The sequence below is a fragment of the Megascapheus bottae genome, chromosome 25, assembly GCF_031878675.1.
Source record: "Megascapheus bottae isolate mThoBot1 chromosome 25, mThoBot2.hap1, whole genome shotgun sequence".
In the NCBI taxonomy this organism is placed as follows: Eukaryota; Metazoa; Chordata; class Mammalia; order Rodentia; family Geomyidae; genus Megascapheus; species Megascapheus bottae.
The window spans coordinates 25989204-26009130 of record NC_143533.1 but is presented as its reverse complement, the minus strand read 5'-3'; the positions used below and the strand labels follow the sequence as shown (position 1 = coordinate 26009130).

Genomic DNA, 19927 nt, shown 5'->3' with positions numbered 1-19927 from the left:
GAAAAAGAGAGAGAGATGGAGGAAAAGCTGACTGGAGAGAAGAAAAGCCTCCTCTCGAGCCTATGATTGAGTTTCAGTCTCGAACCTGGTCTCCTCAGTTTTAGTAAGAGGCGCATAGACCAGCACTGATCCCTGTCTACTCCTCAGTCACGCCCCTCATCCCGCTGTCTTCCTCTTTATGTGATGATGTGTTTGAGAACACTTAGGGGCTAGAGGCATGGCTTAAGTGGTAGAGCACCTGCCAGGCAAGCAAGCGTTCAAACTCCTATACCAGAAGAAAACACTGGAAACCACAGGGAGGTTTTTCGGTCACCAGTCACAGGGTGGGGAGCATGCACCTCTGTCCTTCTCTCTGCCCAACAGGATGGGGAAGCGTTAGAAGACTGGAACTGAGGGCTACAGAGCAGACTCCACGCTCTAGAGCTGCTTCTCACCGGTCACCTGTCTCCAGAAGCCTCCTCCTTAAACACACTCCTCGGCGATGCCCACTCCTTCCTTGTCTGCAGCATCAGCTCCACAGGCTCAGGCTCGCGAGCAGAAGCAAACACACAAACCCTCAGCAGTAACAGCTTGCTTCTGAGTGTTTTGGATTTTATTCCATTTCCTTCTTCCTACTTGTAAACTGAGTCCAAAATCTAACACGGACATACAGCTTTATTTTTATTTTTTGTCTTGTATATGGTATTTTTGCTTTGAGAGAGACGAGCATATGACTATAAACAAAGTTCTGGTCTTTAAAAAGTTGGCAAGAGTTCATGAGCAGATATCAATAAAATTTGCAGTTTTAAAAAGCCTTTATGAAAATATTATAAATAGTTTTTCTCTAACATGGAAAAAGTTGTCTTATTTCAATACAGAGAAATCTTCTCAGCATCCCCAAATGCCGAGATGCTTTGGTAAAGCTGCACTGCTTTATGTTTAAACGTGCACGCCAGCAGGCAACACTCATCCCAGAAGCTGAAAAGCACAATCAGCAGAGAACTAGCATCACCTGCACTGTCCACTTAGCAACAAGTGCCACTTGAGGAGAATAGAAATTCAGAGGCCTATCATCATCTCCTTAGGTCTCATCCTCAAGGGGAAGGATGAAGAAAGTGCGGTGGATACAATGAAAACGTTCATGGAAATGTGAAGATCTGCTGGACCCTCTTCTTTGATTAAAATTAAAAGGCATGCGCTGGCACTGATAAACACAAGGAAAACTTCAGGAACTTCAGCTGAACACAGTTCACAATGTGGTGGGACCAGGCCATACAAAGTCCTGTCCAATACTGCCTCTGCCTACCCACCCAGGTTCACAGGAGCCAGCGTTCACCTCCAATCTGCTCGGCATCTAACCCTGGTGCAGCTGAGAAGAATGACGGGGAAGGAGAACCACAAGACCTTCCTTTCTCCTTCCTGGATAGCTAGGCACTACATCCACACATAATGGATGAGCTGAGTTAGCCATACTAGAGAGGAAGAACACATTTACGGTATTAACAGAGTTACGCCACACCGAGTAGAGCGAATCTACTCTGCTTTGGATGAGAAGTACCCTGGGACTCACAAGTGCTGAAGCAGGACTTTAGGACTTATCTCTGATGAGATATACCTTTAAGAAATGGATCATTAGGTCATAGGCTTTTTAATTTTGTCAACTACTGTTAGCTGGCACCAACGATCTCATGTTGCCAAGAGCCTGGAGAAGGCTTGGCTGAGTTTATATGAAATGGAAGAAACAATGATGTGAGGCACCCCACAGCGACAGCAGCTCAGTTCTGGAACAGCTATGCTGGACACCCTGGTCAATGCCCTGGAAGGATTCAGATTAAAGAAATGATTTCTCAGGAGTATTTTGAATCATTTAAAATCACCTACTTTCTACATGCTGGGAATCAAAAATGTACAAGATATTATTTTTAAATGATTAAGTTTTGCTCCATATAGTTTAATGAATGAATGAGCACATCATTGAAAAGAAATAAAGTTGTCAATCTAAACAATTTAACATCTGAAAAAATTATAAACTTTTTTTTTTACAAAATGTTTCATATGTGAGATAGTTTATCAGGTCTTATCATTTATTTTGTATAACTTCTTACATGTAGGGGGAGAGAGCAAAACTTTCTTGACTCAATATCCAGTTTTCTTTGTAAGTAGAAACGGGAGTTGTGACTTAGGAATATGCACTTTTAACAGTAAGAGATCACACAAAAGCTCAGAACCATGACTCCTCATCTCCCAGTTTTAAAACACTCTTGAAGAATAAAGACAAGCAAGGCATGGAGGAAAATACCTATACATCCAGTCCTGAGGCAGCTCAAGCAGGAGGAAGAAGAGGAGGAGGTAATGGGCCCGGTGGCTCACACCTGTAATCCTAATTACTCAGGGAGCTGAGATCTGAGGATCACAGTTCAAAGCCAGCCAGGGCACTAAACACTAAAAAGTCCATGAGGCTTTATCTCCAATTAATCACTAGAAAAGAGAAATAGGGAAATGGGGCTGTGGCTCAAGGGGTAGGGTGGTAGCCTTGAGCCGAAGAGCTCAGGGACAGCGCCCAGGCCCAGAGTTCAAGATCCACAACCCATACAAAAAAAAAGATGAAGAAAGATAACAAAATAACAAATATGGCTTGAGTTCCTAAGAATTTCTTAAGAATCAAGTTCTAAGGATATCTAGGGTATGAAAACAAAGAGCTTTATCTTGTGTGATTGTTGTTCTTAATGTACTATATTATTTCTCTTTTGTTGACATTTGGTTAATCTCATATTGTTATTGTATCTGACTTTGTTACCTGGTATACTGTATATATGTTTATTTGAAATAGGAAAGGGAAGGGGGGAAAACAAGATTATTGGGAGGGAGTGGGGAGAGGTAAAGGGGGACAAAAACATGAGAAAGGGTATCAATGTGTGAGAAGTAATGCACCTACTATCTGGTGAATGTAACTGTAACCCCTCTATACATTACCCCAACAATAAATTTTTTTAAAGAATCAAGTTCTAATACAAATAAAAGTAATATATAATTTTCCTATGTAAAAGAAGCAAGGTGAAGACAATCTTCTAAGTGCAGAATAAAAAGCACACTTTTGTGATCTAATTAGTAAGTTCAGAAGTTGGTGGAGAAATAAAAATACTGCTAATCGGGACCAAAATAGCAGCTATTAGGTCTGAAGAGCAAAGTGCCAAGGCTGCAGAGGTACCTGGTATGAATAATACCTCCTCATAATTCACCTGAGGCCACTTCCTGCTGTGAACAAGCAAGTGACAAATGCACAGTACAGCCATGGTGCTACTTTACACACTGAATAAATTCTTTGTGAAGATTCCCACCACAAGGTACAGATTGCCTTTAAATAAAAAGGAGCTGGCATTGCCTCTAGCAGAAATGTTATCAGAACAGAATAAGTCAGTGGAGTAGAAAGGAGGACAAGATGGATGAGAAGAGATCTCAGAGTTAAAAGACTGGACTTTGATTCTTTTCCTTTGTAACTTTGGATCTAGCAAATGGCAAAAGCATTGATAAATCTGACTTGCGCTGCAACTGACTTCTGTGCTATTTCTCTGGATATTCATTTCTCTTCCCATTTCTTGCTTAGAAATAGAAGATCAATGGGCTTTGGTGAGGCTAGGGGAGAGGGAGGATACAGCCTGAGCACTGTCCTTGGGCTTTCCTCAAGGCTAGAGCTCTACCACTGGAGCCACAGCACCACTTCTAGCTTTTTCTATGTATGTGGTACCAAGGTCTTTATGCACACTAGGCAAGCACTCTACCACTAGGCCAAACTCCCAGCCCACAAAGAATGTTTTAAAAAGTGATATAGTACTTTGTGTGCTCATGAATTCTACAATTGGGGCTTGCATTCAGGGCCTCTTATTCTCCTTTGACTTTTTGTTCAACCATTTGAGCCACTCCAACAGTTCCGGCTTTTTGCTGGTTATCTAGAATTAAGAGTCTCTTAAATTTGTCTTCCTGAGCTGGCTGGCTTCTAACTTGATCCTCAAATCTTCAACTCCTGGGTAGCCAGGATCACAGGCATGTGCTACTGGCACCTAGATCAAGTACTGTGCTACTAATTCAAGGGAGACTGGTAAGAATTTGTATTGTAATTCTTAACTCTGAATTCAGCTTTGGTCATGGTTCAATTCCTTTTGTGTTAAGTGTTTTAGATAGGGTCTTGTACTTTGGGTTCTCCTAATTCTGCATTGTCAGTAGTTGGTAGTGCAGATTTGTACCACCATGCCCAGCTTGCTTTTGGGGGTGGAGTTTTGCTACCTCTTTGCCCAGTCTGACCTTAGCCATGCATGGTCTTCCTGCCTCTACTCCTGAGTGCTAGGACTATGGATCTTCATCACCACAGTCAGCCTTTTCTCGTAATTCTTAAGGGAACTACTGAGAACTTAGATTAACAGTGTGAAATAGCCAATTATTGAAGTGTACATCTGACTCAGAATGATTACAATAAAGATTCTGACTTTAATATGTAGAGAGAGAATGAGGGAAGGGGTGATCCCGGCCCAAAAGAAATGTACTCTTTACCTGAATTGTGTAACTGTAACTCCTCTGTACATCACCTTTATTATAATTGTAAAATTAATAGTAAAAAAATTTACAAAAGAGGATGTAGAGTTAAAAAGCCAACAGAGAAGGCAAGGGAGAATATTTTAAAACTTATTTAAAATAATTTTTATTTTGTAATTTTAAGAACTTTTATTACTTCCTTTATTGCCAAAACACCATTAGAATCTTTAATGATGCTTTGAGTTTTAAATTTTATCTATTCCTTTTCTTCAAACATATTTAATCATTTTTTTCTTCAGTAGATATTAAAATGCTAACAAATCTGACAAATGACAGATTTTCCAACTTGGAAGCAGAAATTATTCCATTCTTTATCTTAACTACATTATCAAAGAAATAGTATTCTCATGTTTCCTGTTAAGACTAATCTTTACAAAATAATGAAAGCAATAAAATGATCATAAACTTTATGATGCCCTATGACACATGCAAAATATCCTTAACACATATAGCACTAAAGTGTTAAAAATAATCAAAAGATGACTGGTTAGTTGACATAATTAATTTTAAATATAAGTATTAAATTGCTCTCATTTGCAAATTTACATACCTAAGGGGATTTTTTAAAATGTCTGATATGGCCCAAAAAAGGCAGATAGGTAACACTTTTGCTTTCTATTTTAAATAAGGCAAAAATTTCCAGAGAGGCCAAGAGAAAACAAATAGCAAGACAGTAGACTAAATTTAAATGTAAATGCACTGAAGATTCCAATTAAACAACAGGGACTGTAAAAAGCAGGGGATGGCACTAATCTCATGCGGTTTGTAAGCAGGACATATGAAATTCAGAGACATAAATGTATAACCATGACAAAAGCAAATTGAAGGAAACAGGAAGCATAAAAATGTGTATGGCTTTGTTAATGTTCAAATATACTTAGGAAAGCAAGAATAGGGTGATTTTTATGATAAGAAAGGGGGTAATTCATCATAAAAACATACCTGAAATTATATTTATATACCTAAACCTAATGACAGATCTTTAAACACATAAAAGAAATCATAGAGAACTAAAGAAACACGAACAAGTCTCTATAGTAAATGGCTTTTCATTCAGTAATAGCAAGCAGATAGATTTTTCATATGGATAGAGATTATTTCAGCACTATGATGAACTATCTTAAGATTCATAAGACATAACATCCAACTACACATGAAACATTCAAGACAGACCATCTGATGGCCCTAAAGTAAACCCCAATAAATTACAAAGGACTGAAGTCATAAAGAATAGGAACTCAAATAAGACACGATTTGAACTTATATCCCATTGAATCATTTGGCTCTTTATAACCACCCACTCATTGCTTAATAGTTTTTACCTAATTTTCAGACTCTCCCTAATATTTTCTTTCAAAAGTCACAAATACCCTCGAGTCTTGGATTCACACTTCAAATATTTTAACTTGCTTCATCAATTCAAATCAATTCAGTACACAGGTAACCTGAGTCAACTTTCATTTTCTGAGGATCTCATGTGTGGATGACCCTGTGACAGGGGCAATAAATGCACTTTGCATGTGTCAGGAACTGTTGCAACTCCTGCCATGCCAACGGTAAAACCTCTTATGAGAGGGACACAGTTTGAAAGATGAGGAAGGCAGAAAGAATTTGCCCAGGGTTCCATGGCTACTAAGCTGTGAACCAGGCTGTCTGATGCCAGGGCTGCCTTTATCAAGCATTGCTCTCTGCAGACCTGTACAGAGTCCTTGACTTCTGTATTTACAGACTGGTGAAGGGAGAGGCTGGTAGATTAGCTTAACTCCATGTAGGTATTGGGCTTCTCTTCCCCTATCCCATCCAGCCTCTCTCTACCCTTGCATCCAGGAACAGAGGCATTTAGTAATCTGCCTTGATCCCTTTGTAAACTTACTTTGAATAAAATACACAGTAATCTAATTGGCAGTGTAAAAATTTAACACTGCTTCGTGTATTTGCTCGCAGCATTTGTAGTTTAATAGTTCCTCTTTGATTTATGCAAAATCCGTTTTTCTAACTTGAGATGGTCAGGCATCATAGTATGGAGAAATCTCGTGGGAGAGAGGAGGGAGGTATGCCCAGGTATGGGTAAGGTAGAACTCCACAGAACAGAACAAAATGGCTTCCTCAGTGTTGCAAACTGTGTTTCTGATACCCTGTTTCTGAGTGCAACGGAGAGTAGCAATTTAAGTTTAGAGAGATTCATCTGCACCGATCGCTTAACTTGAAATTTAATATAGGAATGCCTAGGACCTCTGGGTGGGGGGGGGCTGAGAAGAATGCCATTTAATAGGTGTGCCTCATGTTCAGTGATAGAGCTAGAGAAAACCATATCAACTCACTGCAGACTTGCAGTAGGTTCCAAGAACCTAAGAACAGCACAAACGGATCTAAATTTGAGGGTTGAGAACTGGAGTATTTTTTAAAAAAAAAAGAGGAGGGCTGAGAGTTTGGCCTAGTGGTAGAGTGCTTGCCTAGCATGCATGAAGACCTGGGTTTGATTCCTCAGTACCACATATATAGAAAAAAGCCGGAAGTGGTGCTGAGGCTCAAGTGGTAGAGCTCTAGCCTTGAGAAAGCCCAAGGACAGTGCTCAGGCCCTGAGCTCAAGCCCAGGGGCTTGAACAGGTACCCAGGAGAGAGGCATGCAGTGTTGTTACTGGCTGAAGAAAAGAAGAAAACTCCCAGAAAATGGGCTCATCTAGCAGCCTGCTCCTAAGAGCAGAACAAGGAATTCTGAATTTCCACTCCACCTTTTGTTTGAACTTGCTTGTCTGTTCCTCCATGACAACCCTCACCCTGTGCTCTCCTCACACAGCAGAGACACATAAGCCGATGGAACCAACTGATCCATGCTCGGTAAAGCAGTTCCATGTTGTTCATGCCCTGACACCATGAATTTTACCCCTGGAAATTTACTCCAGGAAGCTAATGTAAACCAACAAAGCTAAACACATAAGTGGTTGTTTTTTTTTCTTAAGACAGCCACGAAGACTACTTAATAATATGAAACGGGATGAAACATAAGATACTAAAATCTTCGTGTCTGTGTATCTATTAGGAGCACAACTTCAAAAACAGGTGTGTGTAGAAACACACTGCAACAGCAAAGCTGTGACACAGTGATGATTCTGCATGATATGTAACTTCTAAACATTCTTCAGTCACCTTATTTAGATAGTGAAAAATTAAAATAATGATTTAGTCAAGTGGGAGTCAGGAAGGGTATTTTCTCATCTCTAATGCATTCATGAGTGGTAGGGCTGATTTTCATACGTGGGGCATACAAGGTAACAATATGTAGTTTTTATTCCTAATCTGTTTTAGGTTAGACTATTATAAATAGTCACATGTATAGAATTAGATAGCTTTATAATTGGATCAATCTATAATCTAAGATGCTAAAGTCAAGCCTCAAGGTTTTATAAGCTCAGGGCTATGTATATTCTTCCTGCCTTTCACATAAATTAGGATGAAAAGCCTAAAGCGGTAACAATGCAGCACTATTAATAGTATTATAATTAACTAATCACCTATTAGTATTCCTTTTATTTTTTGATGGTCCTGGGGTTTTGACTCAGTGTCTTCCACGTGCTAGCCAGGTAATGTATCACCTGAAAGACACCTCTGGCTCAAGTTCATTCTCCAGCACCATTTCCCACCCCTTTCCTTCAGGCAGGGAAGTGTTTCAGATACAGAATCTCACCTTGGCCTCTGAAGTGGGTTCCAAGAAGCACAGGCGATTCCCGAGTCCCTCAGCAGCCAGGCAAAACTTCCTTTGCTCCTTGTGGATGTTGGCGATGCACTGGAGTACCACCTCATCCTCCTGCCGGAAAACACACGCAGGTGAGCAGAGAGGACCTGTACCCACCTCCCCCACAGACCCCTCACTGTCCTGCTTTACACCTGTGCATCCGGCCAGCTGCCCATACCAGTGACCGGCCCGGGTTCGCCTGGTTAGAGAAGGAGAGCTGTTTATCAACCTGAGGGTATTCCAATGACATTACCATGCATCTCCCAGGAGTCAGAACTCTATTCTGGGGTATGTTAGTGAGGTAAGAAGAGACTGGGCATCCCTATTCACCTTTGGTGGGAAATGTAAATCCATACAGCTACTAGGAAAATCATTATGGAGATTCCACAAAAAAACTAAAAGTAGAGCCACTATACGATCCAGCTATAGCACTCCTGAACACTTATCCAAGGATCACGCCAGACAGATGCCTGCATACACGTTTAGAGCAACACTGCTTACATCGAGTCCAAGGAAGGTCCCAGAAGAAATGAAAAAAAAAAAAAAAAAAAACAACCCTCATCTGGAAAGTAATCTAAAGCAAAAGAAGCTTCTAGAGATGTGCCTCTAGTGGTTACACATGTACCAAGCAAGCAGAAAGCCTTTAGTTCAAACACCAGTTCTGCCCCAGAGTAAAAAGTCATGGTATTTCTCTTGCTGATGATTCTAGGATGGAGGAACGCCTCTGTTGATACTATTTCATGCACTGCTTTCAACCTGCAGGTGGGAGCAACTATTCCCCTCGTCAGTTCTCCTATTCTTTCCTCTCTCATCTGTCAGTCCATGCCTTCCGGCCACCATTATTTGGACTTCAAACATCAAAAACAGTAGCCATGAAGTCATGAAAGACTGAATCAGTTGGGACTTCATTCCTAGCATTAACTCATGAATCTTTCTTCTGCCTGCTTGTCCCCGAAATGCTGGGTTTATCCTGGGGTACAGGAAGAAATGAAGTAGAAGTGGTCATTCTCAAATGGCATCTGTGACCATATAAAACCTGTGCCTATAAAATGAAAAGATAAATCCTTCTAAGGGGGAATGAGAACAGATTCAGTAGCCACAGACCACAGAGATGTGTGCTACTTCCCAGAAACAGGGAAAGGTGATGAGCCACATATTACAGGTGTCTAAAAAGACTATAGGAGAAAGAGTGCTACAGTTTAACGACAGCACTGAAATGCCACTGTCCATTACCATACGAAGCTAATGGTAACTTCAGCAGGATCCTTTGCTAACAGTGAAGTCACAGTTCATGATCTTCATTTTCAATGAGACAGAAAAAAAACCCTCCAGTATTCCTCTGCTCCTAAAATGTGGGTTCACTGAAATCTCTAAGCAGAATGAAATTTTCTTCCAGGTGGACTTTCACTCTCAGAATGATGTACTCTTCTTGAAGAACACAAGGAGCTGGAAAACACTCCGATAGCCAAATGATTTAAGAGGCAACTTCCCTCGGGAAGCAAGGGTCATGGAAGGTAAGCGGTCTGTAATGTAAGTCATCCTCAAAGTGCCTAATACTTTCATCCAAAATGCTAGGAGAAGTATTTTCACATGTCTCCCATCAACACACTTCCACACTAAAACCAAACAAAACAGTAAGAACTCCCAAGCGGGATACAATAGGAGTGTGACGAGCACCTGGATTTCTCACTGACAAGTAAAGTTAGACAAAGCTGGCCACTGAATGATGCCTTCAAGTCCCCTCCTGGATCACATTCCATTCCCCTTCCATCCTGAGCTGCCCGAACAGCCTTTGACCTTGTTCTAGCTGCCTTTGTCTTCTGAAGTTTTCCTGTACTAGAGTCCACACTTGGTAGCACAGGTTGCCAAGAAGCTGATGCAATGCACAACGTTCCCTGACTCAAGAAGCAAGCATTTGTGGACTAGCAGTGCTGTACCCGCCGTACAGGGAAGAATGGCGGAGGTGAGTAGATCCTGTCCTCTCTCCCTTCTCAAATAATCCCCCTTATACTTCCATACTCTTTTCTTTTTTCCATCTAGAATGCACAATAGTTGAAATATACATTTTTTTGTGTGAATTCAACACACACTGACTGACTGCCTACTAATGATGAAGCATTCTGCTAGAATATTGTGGGTGTCTAAAGCTGTGCAGGTGAGGTACACTAATACTAAGACAGTGGAACTAAGGCTGGCTCCCAGCTTCTCTCCTAGCTATCACCCCAAGTGACTTCAAAGCTCATGTATGTATAAGGCCATTCTGTCCAAATTGAACATCGGGACTTAATCCTTTCTTCCCTTCGCAGGTGACACACTACATCCTTTCCTTGCTGTAACTCAGGATGATTCCACACCCACAATCCAGTCTACAAATACAATCTTCTTTCTCCCTTGCTTGTTCACTCTTATTCGCATTAAAATGTCTCAATTTCATCAAGATTTGCAGTTCCTACAAGTTACCCCCATGACCAGTAAAGAGAACAGTTGATTTGACAAAAAGGAAAAAGAAAAAAAGCCAGACTTTGCACCGCAAGGTGATTTACTGGTAACTTATTTCTTACCTGCTTCTACTCTGAGTTCACTGGAACAAGACTTTCTTTTATAAGAATCAAAGCACTTATCACTCAATTGCCTCTCTCGCCTCTCAGCTTTAAGAGGAAGAGAAACAGCAAAAATAGAAAAGTACTAAACTGGAGAATAACCAGTACAGCATGGAAAGGAATAAGCTTTCCAAGGCTGACTCCATCCCTGGAATGAATCTCTGAAGTCCCCAGGAAACAGCATATTTGGGGTCACGCAGAAGTTTCCCGCTTCCTCTCAGGTAAGTTAAGATGTCTCTTCACGACTTCCGAGTACCCCAGGCGTCAGCTCCACCACAGCTTTTCAGTTTTGTTCTTCCTCCATTCCTGCTGACCTTATCATGCACCCACTATAATGTACTGAACAGACCTTTCTTTTCCCTTGTAACCCCAGTTAATTATAAACTATCAGAGCAGAAAACTTCTGCTTTTTCACCCAAGCTGGGAATCTAAAGTGTTTGGTAAGAATGTGCCGAACAATCCCATTATGACCTGCATTGAGAGAGTTCCTCCATTCTCTCCAAGGAACAGGGGTCACTGGAGATTTTGAATAGAAGAAACAAATGAAAAGAGAACATCACAAAAATAAGCTTTGCTGACTATTTAAAAAGTGCTCAGCTTCTCCTTTACTATTATTAAGATCACTCAGTATCTCTGTTAGCACTCTGCTGACACCCCACCCCCGACGTGGTTTTATTTATTCTTGACAGCCATCTGAAGGTGGCCACCAACAGGCTCTCGTATGACCAGGAGGAGAGGTGCAGAGAGGTTAGGGAACTTGCCCAGTGCCACCCAGCTTGGAGGTGATAGACCCAAACCTAGGACTGTCCGCATCGCAAGTTTTTCCTCTTGACTGTGGTACCAAACTGGATCTCTTATCTAACTTCTCACCTTAGCAAATGATCTGAGTTCATTTATGTGTGCCTGTCTCTATAGCCCACAGTGATAGTATTGGTAAAAAAAAAAAAAAAGCTTCTGGCCCTTACATAGTCAGATAGTAAAGAGTAAAGTAAACCACAGAGCACAAGGCCAGAGAGAACAGCCAGAGTGCTAAAAAAAAATCTCAAAATTCTCTATGCCTACCAGGACAACGCTGCAGGGGTGAGCTATCACCCCCAAACCTACAGTAAAGGCAGGAAAAGATTAAATCCCAAGGTATGTCTCCTACACCAGCTTCTCGCATGCTGAGTGACTGCGCAGGGGGTGTGCAGCCTTGGTTTGCTGCTTCACAGGACATTACTGATGAGGTAAAGTATTCCTCTGGCCAACGAGCTGCTGCTTTAGAAGGGAAAGGGAGACCTGCCCTACACCTCCAACACCCGCCGTCACTGGAGGGAAATGATCATTACAGCTGCTCGTTCAACACAGGCAGGCATGGGTCTGAGCTCATTCCAGGGCATCCTCTTCACAGCATCTTCCTCCTGTTTTCTATTTGCCAGGACCAGGATTTGACCTTAGAGGCCTCATGGGTGCTTCCCTTGTTTGGCCAACTGGTACTCTATTACTCAAGCCATCCCTCCAGTCTGGCATTTCGCTGGTTGTTTTGGAGATTTAGTCTTGCAGACTTCTGTTCAGGCTGGCTTTGAACCATAAATGTCTAAGTCTCAGTCTCCTGAGCATATAGGATTACAGCATGAGCTGCTGAGGCCCAGATAATAGCATGTCCTAAACGAAGAGTAACATGGGAAGGGTAACAGCGTTCAAGGAGTAAAGCACTCACTACCTGGTGATTGTACCTGTAACCCCACTGTACGTCACCCCAACAAAAACGGAGAGTAAGTCAACTCTGGAGATGACGAGATTTCATAAGGATTTATAGCACTATTTCTCAGACAAGTTCAATATTCAAAGTCAAAACCTCCATTGGCACTCATGTATTGCTTTAGGGTCTTATGTAATTATGCTTAAAGTATTGCAATGTTTTGAAAGGCTGCTTGTGCACTGATTGTTGTTAGGGATGCAGTTTTCATATAAAATCCATTATGGAAAATGATGAAGAACACTGGGCTCCAGTTCAGTCTGGCTGGTTGAAATCCAGTCTCTGGGTTCAGCCTCAAGGCTTGGGCAACGTTCATTAATCAATTCCCTTCTTTTATTTTGGTTGTGAAATGGAAATAATATTAACTTTTTCCCAAGATTATCTAAGGACTAAATGAGATAATAAATGTATCCCCCCAAACAAGAGTTGCTTGCATATGGCAAGCACTCTGTAAATGTTGGGGTTGCTAAGAATCCTTTTGAGAATAAATAGGAATTGGCTATGAATGCAAGCAAGACTGGAGGGAAGATCAGTTGAAATAGGAAGGAAAAGGATACTAAGGCGTGAAGAGGATCAAAGTATATTTTGTATTTTAACTCAACTGTACAGTGTAATTATAATTTATATTACATACAGTTTGTATTAAAGGTATAGTATAATTAAATTCACTAAGCACTGTTTGAAAGTGTGACAGAATATAATGGAAGGGATGACCTGTTCAGAGTACCCTATTCATATATATGGAATCATCCCAATGACATCTCTTCACATTATAAATAAATGTATGCTAATTCAAAACATAAGGAAAAATAAAATATGAAAAAGAGTCACAAACATTGGATAGCCCATGTCTCCTTGTCATGAGAGAAGAATTGGATCTTTAAAGACACATACTATTTGGTTTTTTACAGTTCAAACCATACTTCGGGGGAAGAAACAGGGCTAACATCTTTGTGTATGTGGAGATTCTTTTCTAACAATTAAAATGCTTCTTTAAGTCTAGACAACATAAGTAAAGTATCCCTAACAGATTACCGAGTAAAAGAAAGACAATGCGTTCTGCTTCTGGAAGTTCTGGGGGCGATGCCTCATGCCTGTCCTGCAACGCGCTGTGAGCGGTCTAGGGGACCAGAGCACCGAATCTCAGTGCGGGAAAGAGCCCCCCGTGCCTCCAATCATGCCCCATCACCAAGTCTATTCCAAAAGGAAGAACTGGCATCAGTTCTAGTTCTAGAGGCAGTAACTATGCTCTGGCCTGCAAAATCCAACATCAACTCCTACTTGGTTGCCAGAGCAGAATGTCCCCTTTCTGCCCTTCAACAAGACTACTAATGCTTTGGACAGTTTGATTAAGTCAGTGATGCCAATTTAATAGAAAAAGCACCAAAACGAAATCCCCAAGCCCTCCGTTTGAGTTCTAATGTGATTCCTCAGTGTCTGCATGACTTCAAGCAAGTTCCTTACTTCAATGAGTTAATAATGCTCAAGTCAAGACTACTTTGAGAATATATACATTTGTGAGATGTAAAGCACAGTATGATCATAACAGATATTAACCCAGATTCTTATCCTTTTTCCTTCATCTCCCAATTTGCCTGGGACCCCATGACCTTGCTTTGTAACCGCAGCGTTCTCTGCCTTGACATCTGGTCTCTAGACCCTGCCATGAATGTGCTCTGCAGATGCTGGGTGAATGACCTTCTGGCTTCTTGTCTCATCTTTCCAATTCTTCTCTGTGGGCTTCTCTTTCCAGACTGTATCTGTAGGCACGCTCTCTCTTGATCATAAGTACTTTTACCATACAGTGGCTACTTTTGAGCCACAGCCAAGAGAATGGGAACAGTTACCATCTCAAAAGGTCTGTGGGGAGAAGCCAAGATCAGAGTGGGACCAATGTGAATGGAGGCAGTGACAGTTACTCTTGTCTGCTGAGGCAAAGGGTAAGAAAACTGCCATATATGGAGTCACTGTTAGGCACTAGTTGTGTCCCAGGCACTTTGTTTCAGACACCATGGAAAACCTCCAGTGAGGAACACAGGGCATTCTATTTCTGTTTCCAGTGACCCCAGAAAATTGCAGAGCTGATACGAGTCTGCACTAGAACTTTGAAGCCAGGAGCAGGAGAGACACAGCACCACACTGTGTTTTGTGGCTGGGAGCATGCTTTCTGGAAAGCATTTCTTTCATGTCATGTGTACCTGAACTAGAGATAAAACAAGTCTACTTGTGAAACTCATAAGGCCAACTCTCAGTGCCCCTGCTAAGATCATTCATGATCTTCCATCTAAATTAAAGCTGTGTACACAGTCCAGAAGCTGACATGTTTCATGCCCTCATGTTCCTGGGCACCCCAAAACAACAACAACAAACCCTGAAGTTCTTCTAAATCGTATCTGAAGAGCCACGAAGACTTGAGTTCTTCCCAGACAATTCCTCTGTGCCCCAAGCAATGTCATCTCAGTTCTCTAAGCACTGTGAACTGATGTGCAGAAGCATTCTGCCCAGGACAGTCTGGCACCAGGGCAGGAGGTGAGACTGCTGCTCACAAAGCTAGTGTGCTTGGTTTGGGGCTTGGTGGCATCTGGTGTCAGTTCTCCTCTCTGCCTCCTGACTTAGAAATCAATTATGTGTTACAAACCCTTGAACACAGTTTTCCTAAATAAAATGCAGCCAGTAGACTTAAGAACAAATCATTCAGTAGGATGTTTTTCTTTGTCTAGAAGACACAGCCAGACCTCAGATTTCTGGTCCAATGCCTAAACCCACTAAGCTCTGTGGGAGGCCTTCTGAGGCAGGCAAAGCCTGGCATCCTTCCCTGAGAGCCACACTCACACTAAGTTGCTAGAGAACCAGCTTCCTATGGGCTCATCTCCCGCAGCGCTCAGGCCTCAGCTTCAGGAAGGGCGGGATTATGGAATTTTGATGGGAAGGAATGCCAATGAGCAGGTGCCATGCTGCCTAGTACAGAAGGAAGGGTTACCACAAGTGAAAAACAACCTTTTCTTGGCTATTCTCCTGCCTCATCCAGACCAGATTCCACTTCCCTAAGTCTTTCTGTCCCTTTCTTCCTCACTCATTACAAAATTTCTGTTTGCTTGTTTTGACTGGTGTTTGAACTCAGGGACCTTTGAACTTGCCAGGCAGGGTCTAGCCACATCACCAGAACAAGACTTCCATTTTTTTTTTAATACTTACTTGTGGCTGAATTCCTTCCTTTCACGGCAGCACAAGCATCCTATCTTACAAAGAGACCCTTGCTCCAAAATGACTGACCATTCTTACTCAGTCAAAATTCCATTCTCTTGATTCAGTCATAAGATGCCACGTGATTAAACCTTAGAGAACTGTGAGAATTCTTCCTGTTTGCATTATGGCATTTGGGCTATTTCTTTATTCAATATGAGACCCCCACATGACACTGCTACATTTTAAAAATACTGAGAAAACAAACATATTTCTGGAGTGTATTTCACATCCTACCTCTATCCCACTGTTCCAAAAGCCTGCAGGGATTCCTGCCTCCTGGGGCTCACACCTTCATGTGCACGATTCCTGCTCCTTGGATAGAGGCTGCCACTACTACTTTACTTCTGTGGAGAAGAATATAGCCGCCTCTCCTACTGAGGGCTAGAGTTGGCTTCTCATGGCCTCTGCTTCCTCTGATTTTCTTGAGCCCTACTCATTAAAACATTAAGAAAACAAAAGAATCAATGTCGCAGAAACTTCAACTACACTCTAGTAGCAAAAAGCCTCGTCTTACTCATCACTGTCTGGAAACTCCAGCCACCCTTTTTTATTTTACACATTTCCTGTGTCAGTGATACCTAGCCACCCTCAAATCTTGCTTTCAAAGACTCTGCTTTCTTCCCTCCTGAAGGTGTACTTAGCCATCAGGTTGTTCTAACACATAGGCTGGTCTCCTGAACCACTCAACAAGCACATCTTTCCTCTAGAAAGCTGCGCTGCCAACTTGCTGAGCATCACATAGTCAAAAACTGAAAATCTGAAATCCTCAAGAGTGCATAACATTCTGAACACTGATATTACAGTAACACAAGCCTTGTGTTATCCATGGGTCTTGGTCAACATGAACTTGGCTCATCATCCCTAACAGACCCAAATTCTCAGAGTCCCCTTTCAGCTGTGATGTCTCTTTCCCCCAGGAACCAGACTGGTCCACACAGGGTGACTGGGATGGCCCGTCAGGATAGTGCATTATAATTCAGTGCACAAAACTATTAAAAATTATATAAGAAACAAATCCTGTGATTAATTGGACTTGGGTCCTATCCCCAAGGTATCTCATTATATCTGAGAAAATATTCATATATAATTCATATGCTCACAGAATTCAATATTCATAGAATTTCACAATATGAATATCCTGAAGTCTAAAAGAGTCCAAAACCTGAAATTCAAAACATTCTTGTCTGAGGACTTTGGAGGGTTTTTCCCCCCCAGTAGTACTAGCAATTGGCATTGGACATGGCAAGCAAGCACTTGACCACTGAGCTACATCTCTTGCTAAGTAAAAATTATTTTGAATGAGGAATAGTCAGCCTGAATTATTCTGATCTAACTTCAATATGATTCAGATCTGGCAAAAGAACAATAGCAGAAAGCAGCCACAGAACTCTTGGTATAAAGGTAGGAAATGACCACATGGTCTCTTGAGGTCAATACCAGGTCCAGCTTCTACCTGCCCAAGTATGTCTCCTATTGTGTGGTCTCCCTCAGTTGGAGACTCAGCAAACTCAAAGCATTGGAAACCAGGAAGAGGCAAGTAGCAAGAACCTAAGCTAGTTTTATATGAGACAAACTTATCCAAAGAATTCACTTCATTTCACTGTAAATGACATTTAAGAGGAAATTATAAGGCATGACTTTTTTTTAACTGAAATAGTAATTTTAAAATTTACCTTTAGTGTTATCCTGGTTCTGCGACATCCCAACTTGGGAAGAATGAGCAAAAAATAACTTGCTCAAAATCAGATTTTCAGAATCGAAGTGACATGAGCACTAAACATGATCATATTCTAAAACAGAAATGGCCAAATAACACTGAGATCTAAGCTTTTGAATGATGAAGAATAATGCAATATCCTGTGAAGGTAGAAATAGCTGGTCTGTGCTGTTCATTAGCTAAGTGGGGGCTACCTGGCCTTGAAATACGACAGTGCAATGGAAGAAGTGCAGTGGCCTGCATAATGTCCAGGGCAGCTTTGGGGAAATACCCGTAAAGAGGCCATCAGTCTCATGTCCTTGCACAGGAAGCACCACCAGAGCCCTGAAATCAGAACCTCTGTCTCCTGTGGAGTTGGCGAGTCCAGGGTGGCTCCGAGGACTCACCCAGGCAAAGGTAAGAGGGAAGGCCCTCAGGAGAAGAGAATGCTTCTGACTCAACAGGAGCAGCATGTCTAGTTCCAGCTGATCTGACAAATCACTGCTTCCTTTGTGCCCAATTATCCATATTTTCTTCTACTCACCCACATGACTACTGACTGGAGATGGGCTTCTCTGCAAATGTAATTGCAGGAAAGAGAGGGAAGCCACTAGGACTAAGTTCCAAGCAATCACCTGTATTTATTTTTAAAAAATACAAGTTGTTGGGCCAGGAGGTTGGCCTAGTGGTTAAAGTGCTTGCCTAGCATGAGCGAAGATCCGGGTTCGATTCCTTGGTACCACATACATACAAAAAAGCTGGAAGTGGTGCTGAGGCTCAAATGGTGGAGCTCTAGCCTTGAGAAAGTCCAAGGACAGTGCTCAGGCCCTGAGCTCAAGCACAGGACTGGCAAAAGAAAAAAAAAATACAAGTTGTCTCCACTTGTATAGAATCTACCTTCTCACTTGCTGGGTACTTTTGATACACTGGCAAAATACCAACATGCAAAGTTAAACACAGACTTTGACCTCATTAATTCTATCTAATCACAGGAATGCAAGTAGTGAAGTGCACAATACAATGGCACAGGAGAGTCTAACACTAGAGAATCAGAGCAGAAACGTTTCTTCATCCAGGAGGCCTTTCGCCAAGGTAGTATGTGCACTACGGAGTGTCCTTCCACAGGGTATCGGAGTGTAACAATTGCGGACAGTATCAAAATGTCAGATTCCATACCAGTGTGAATTGGCTCAACAATCTAAGTACAGTAGTTGTACAGTTACTGACTGAATTGTCATCTTGAAGATTTGTTTAGGTTGAAGCTTAGCTCTCAGTATCTCACAACTGAGTCTGTTTGGAGGCCACTTAAAAAAAAACAAAACAATTAAGCCTGGGTTAGATGCATGTACTTTAAAAAAGTAAATGAGTAAAAGAGTAATCTAACCAAAATGATGTCTTATGATTAAACTTTAATTGAAGATTATTTGTGTCCTACGAAGAGGAAGAAATTAGGACACAGTCCACACAGTGAAGACACAGGTGGAAGATTCTGATGTTTATTCCTAAGCTTCCATGTTAGAAAAGGAAAATCTCAATTATCTCAGTGTTCAATTTAAAAGGAGAATCCCCCCCCCCAACCTCTTGCTTGTTCTTTATGAGAACACTAATTTGAGCAATAAAAACAGGAAACCTAGAAGTTGCTGAGATCAGTGGTAGCTAAAAGAATTTTCTCCAGTCTGTGGAAGTTTCCTGGCTCCAGTGGTAGAACTTTCCAACTTGAGAATTGAACATTAGGGTAGGAAACTCTTCAAAAACTACCTCCAGGGGCTAGGAGTTTGGTCTAGTGGTAGAGTGCTTGCCTAGCATGCATGAAGGTCCGGGTTCAATTCCTCAGTACGATATACATAGAAAAGAGCTGGAAGTGGTGCTGTGGCTCAAGTGGTAGAGCTCTAACCTTGAGAAAGTCCAAGGACAGTGCTCAGGCCATGAGTTCAAGCCCCACAACTGTCAAAAAATCAACTGCCTCTACCACCTCCAGGATTCTAATCTAACCAGGGCAATCACAGTAAGGCAGGCCTGACAGCTTATGTGAAGGCTGAAGGCAAGCAAGTCTATAATATCTCCTTATCAAGGGGCCTCAGGGGCCCAGAATCACCTGGATCTTAAAGCATCATCTTTTTTTTAATAATACGAAGTTTCACTTACTGTTATGTATAAAAGTATAAAGATGACACCAACTTTCCTCTTTGGCAATAGGAAGCAAAGGTGAACAAAGATAACTTTTGACTTTGACCAGAATGCTTACTGATGAATAATGCCTATGTTCTCTCTGGAAGTTTCTCCTTGGAATGGAAAAGGGCATGCATGTATACATGCATGGGTGTGTGAATAAATGCATGCAGGAACAT

At 41.7% G+C, this 19927-nt stretch overlaps 1 protein-coding gene across 1 annotated transcript in view; it reads right to left on the bottom strand.

The window, feature by feature from the left end:
- Positions 1–19927, bottom strand: part of Ryr3 (ryanodine receptor 3) — a 295306-nt gene that overhangs the window by 225496 nt on the left and 49883 nt on the right. Inside the window, exons 3-4 of the mRNA XM_090357798.1 lie at positions 8417–8498; positions 8252–8371 (exon numbers count right to left, since the gene is read on the bottom strand). Of these exons, the coding sequence (XP_090213924.1) occupies positions 8252–8371; positions 8417–8498 (202 nt within the window). The remainder of the gene's footprint in view (positions 1–8251; positions 8372–8416; positions 8499–19927) is intronic.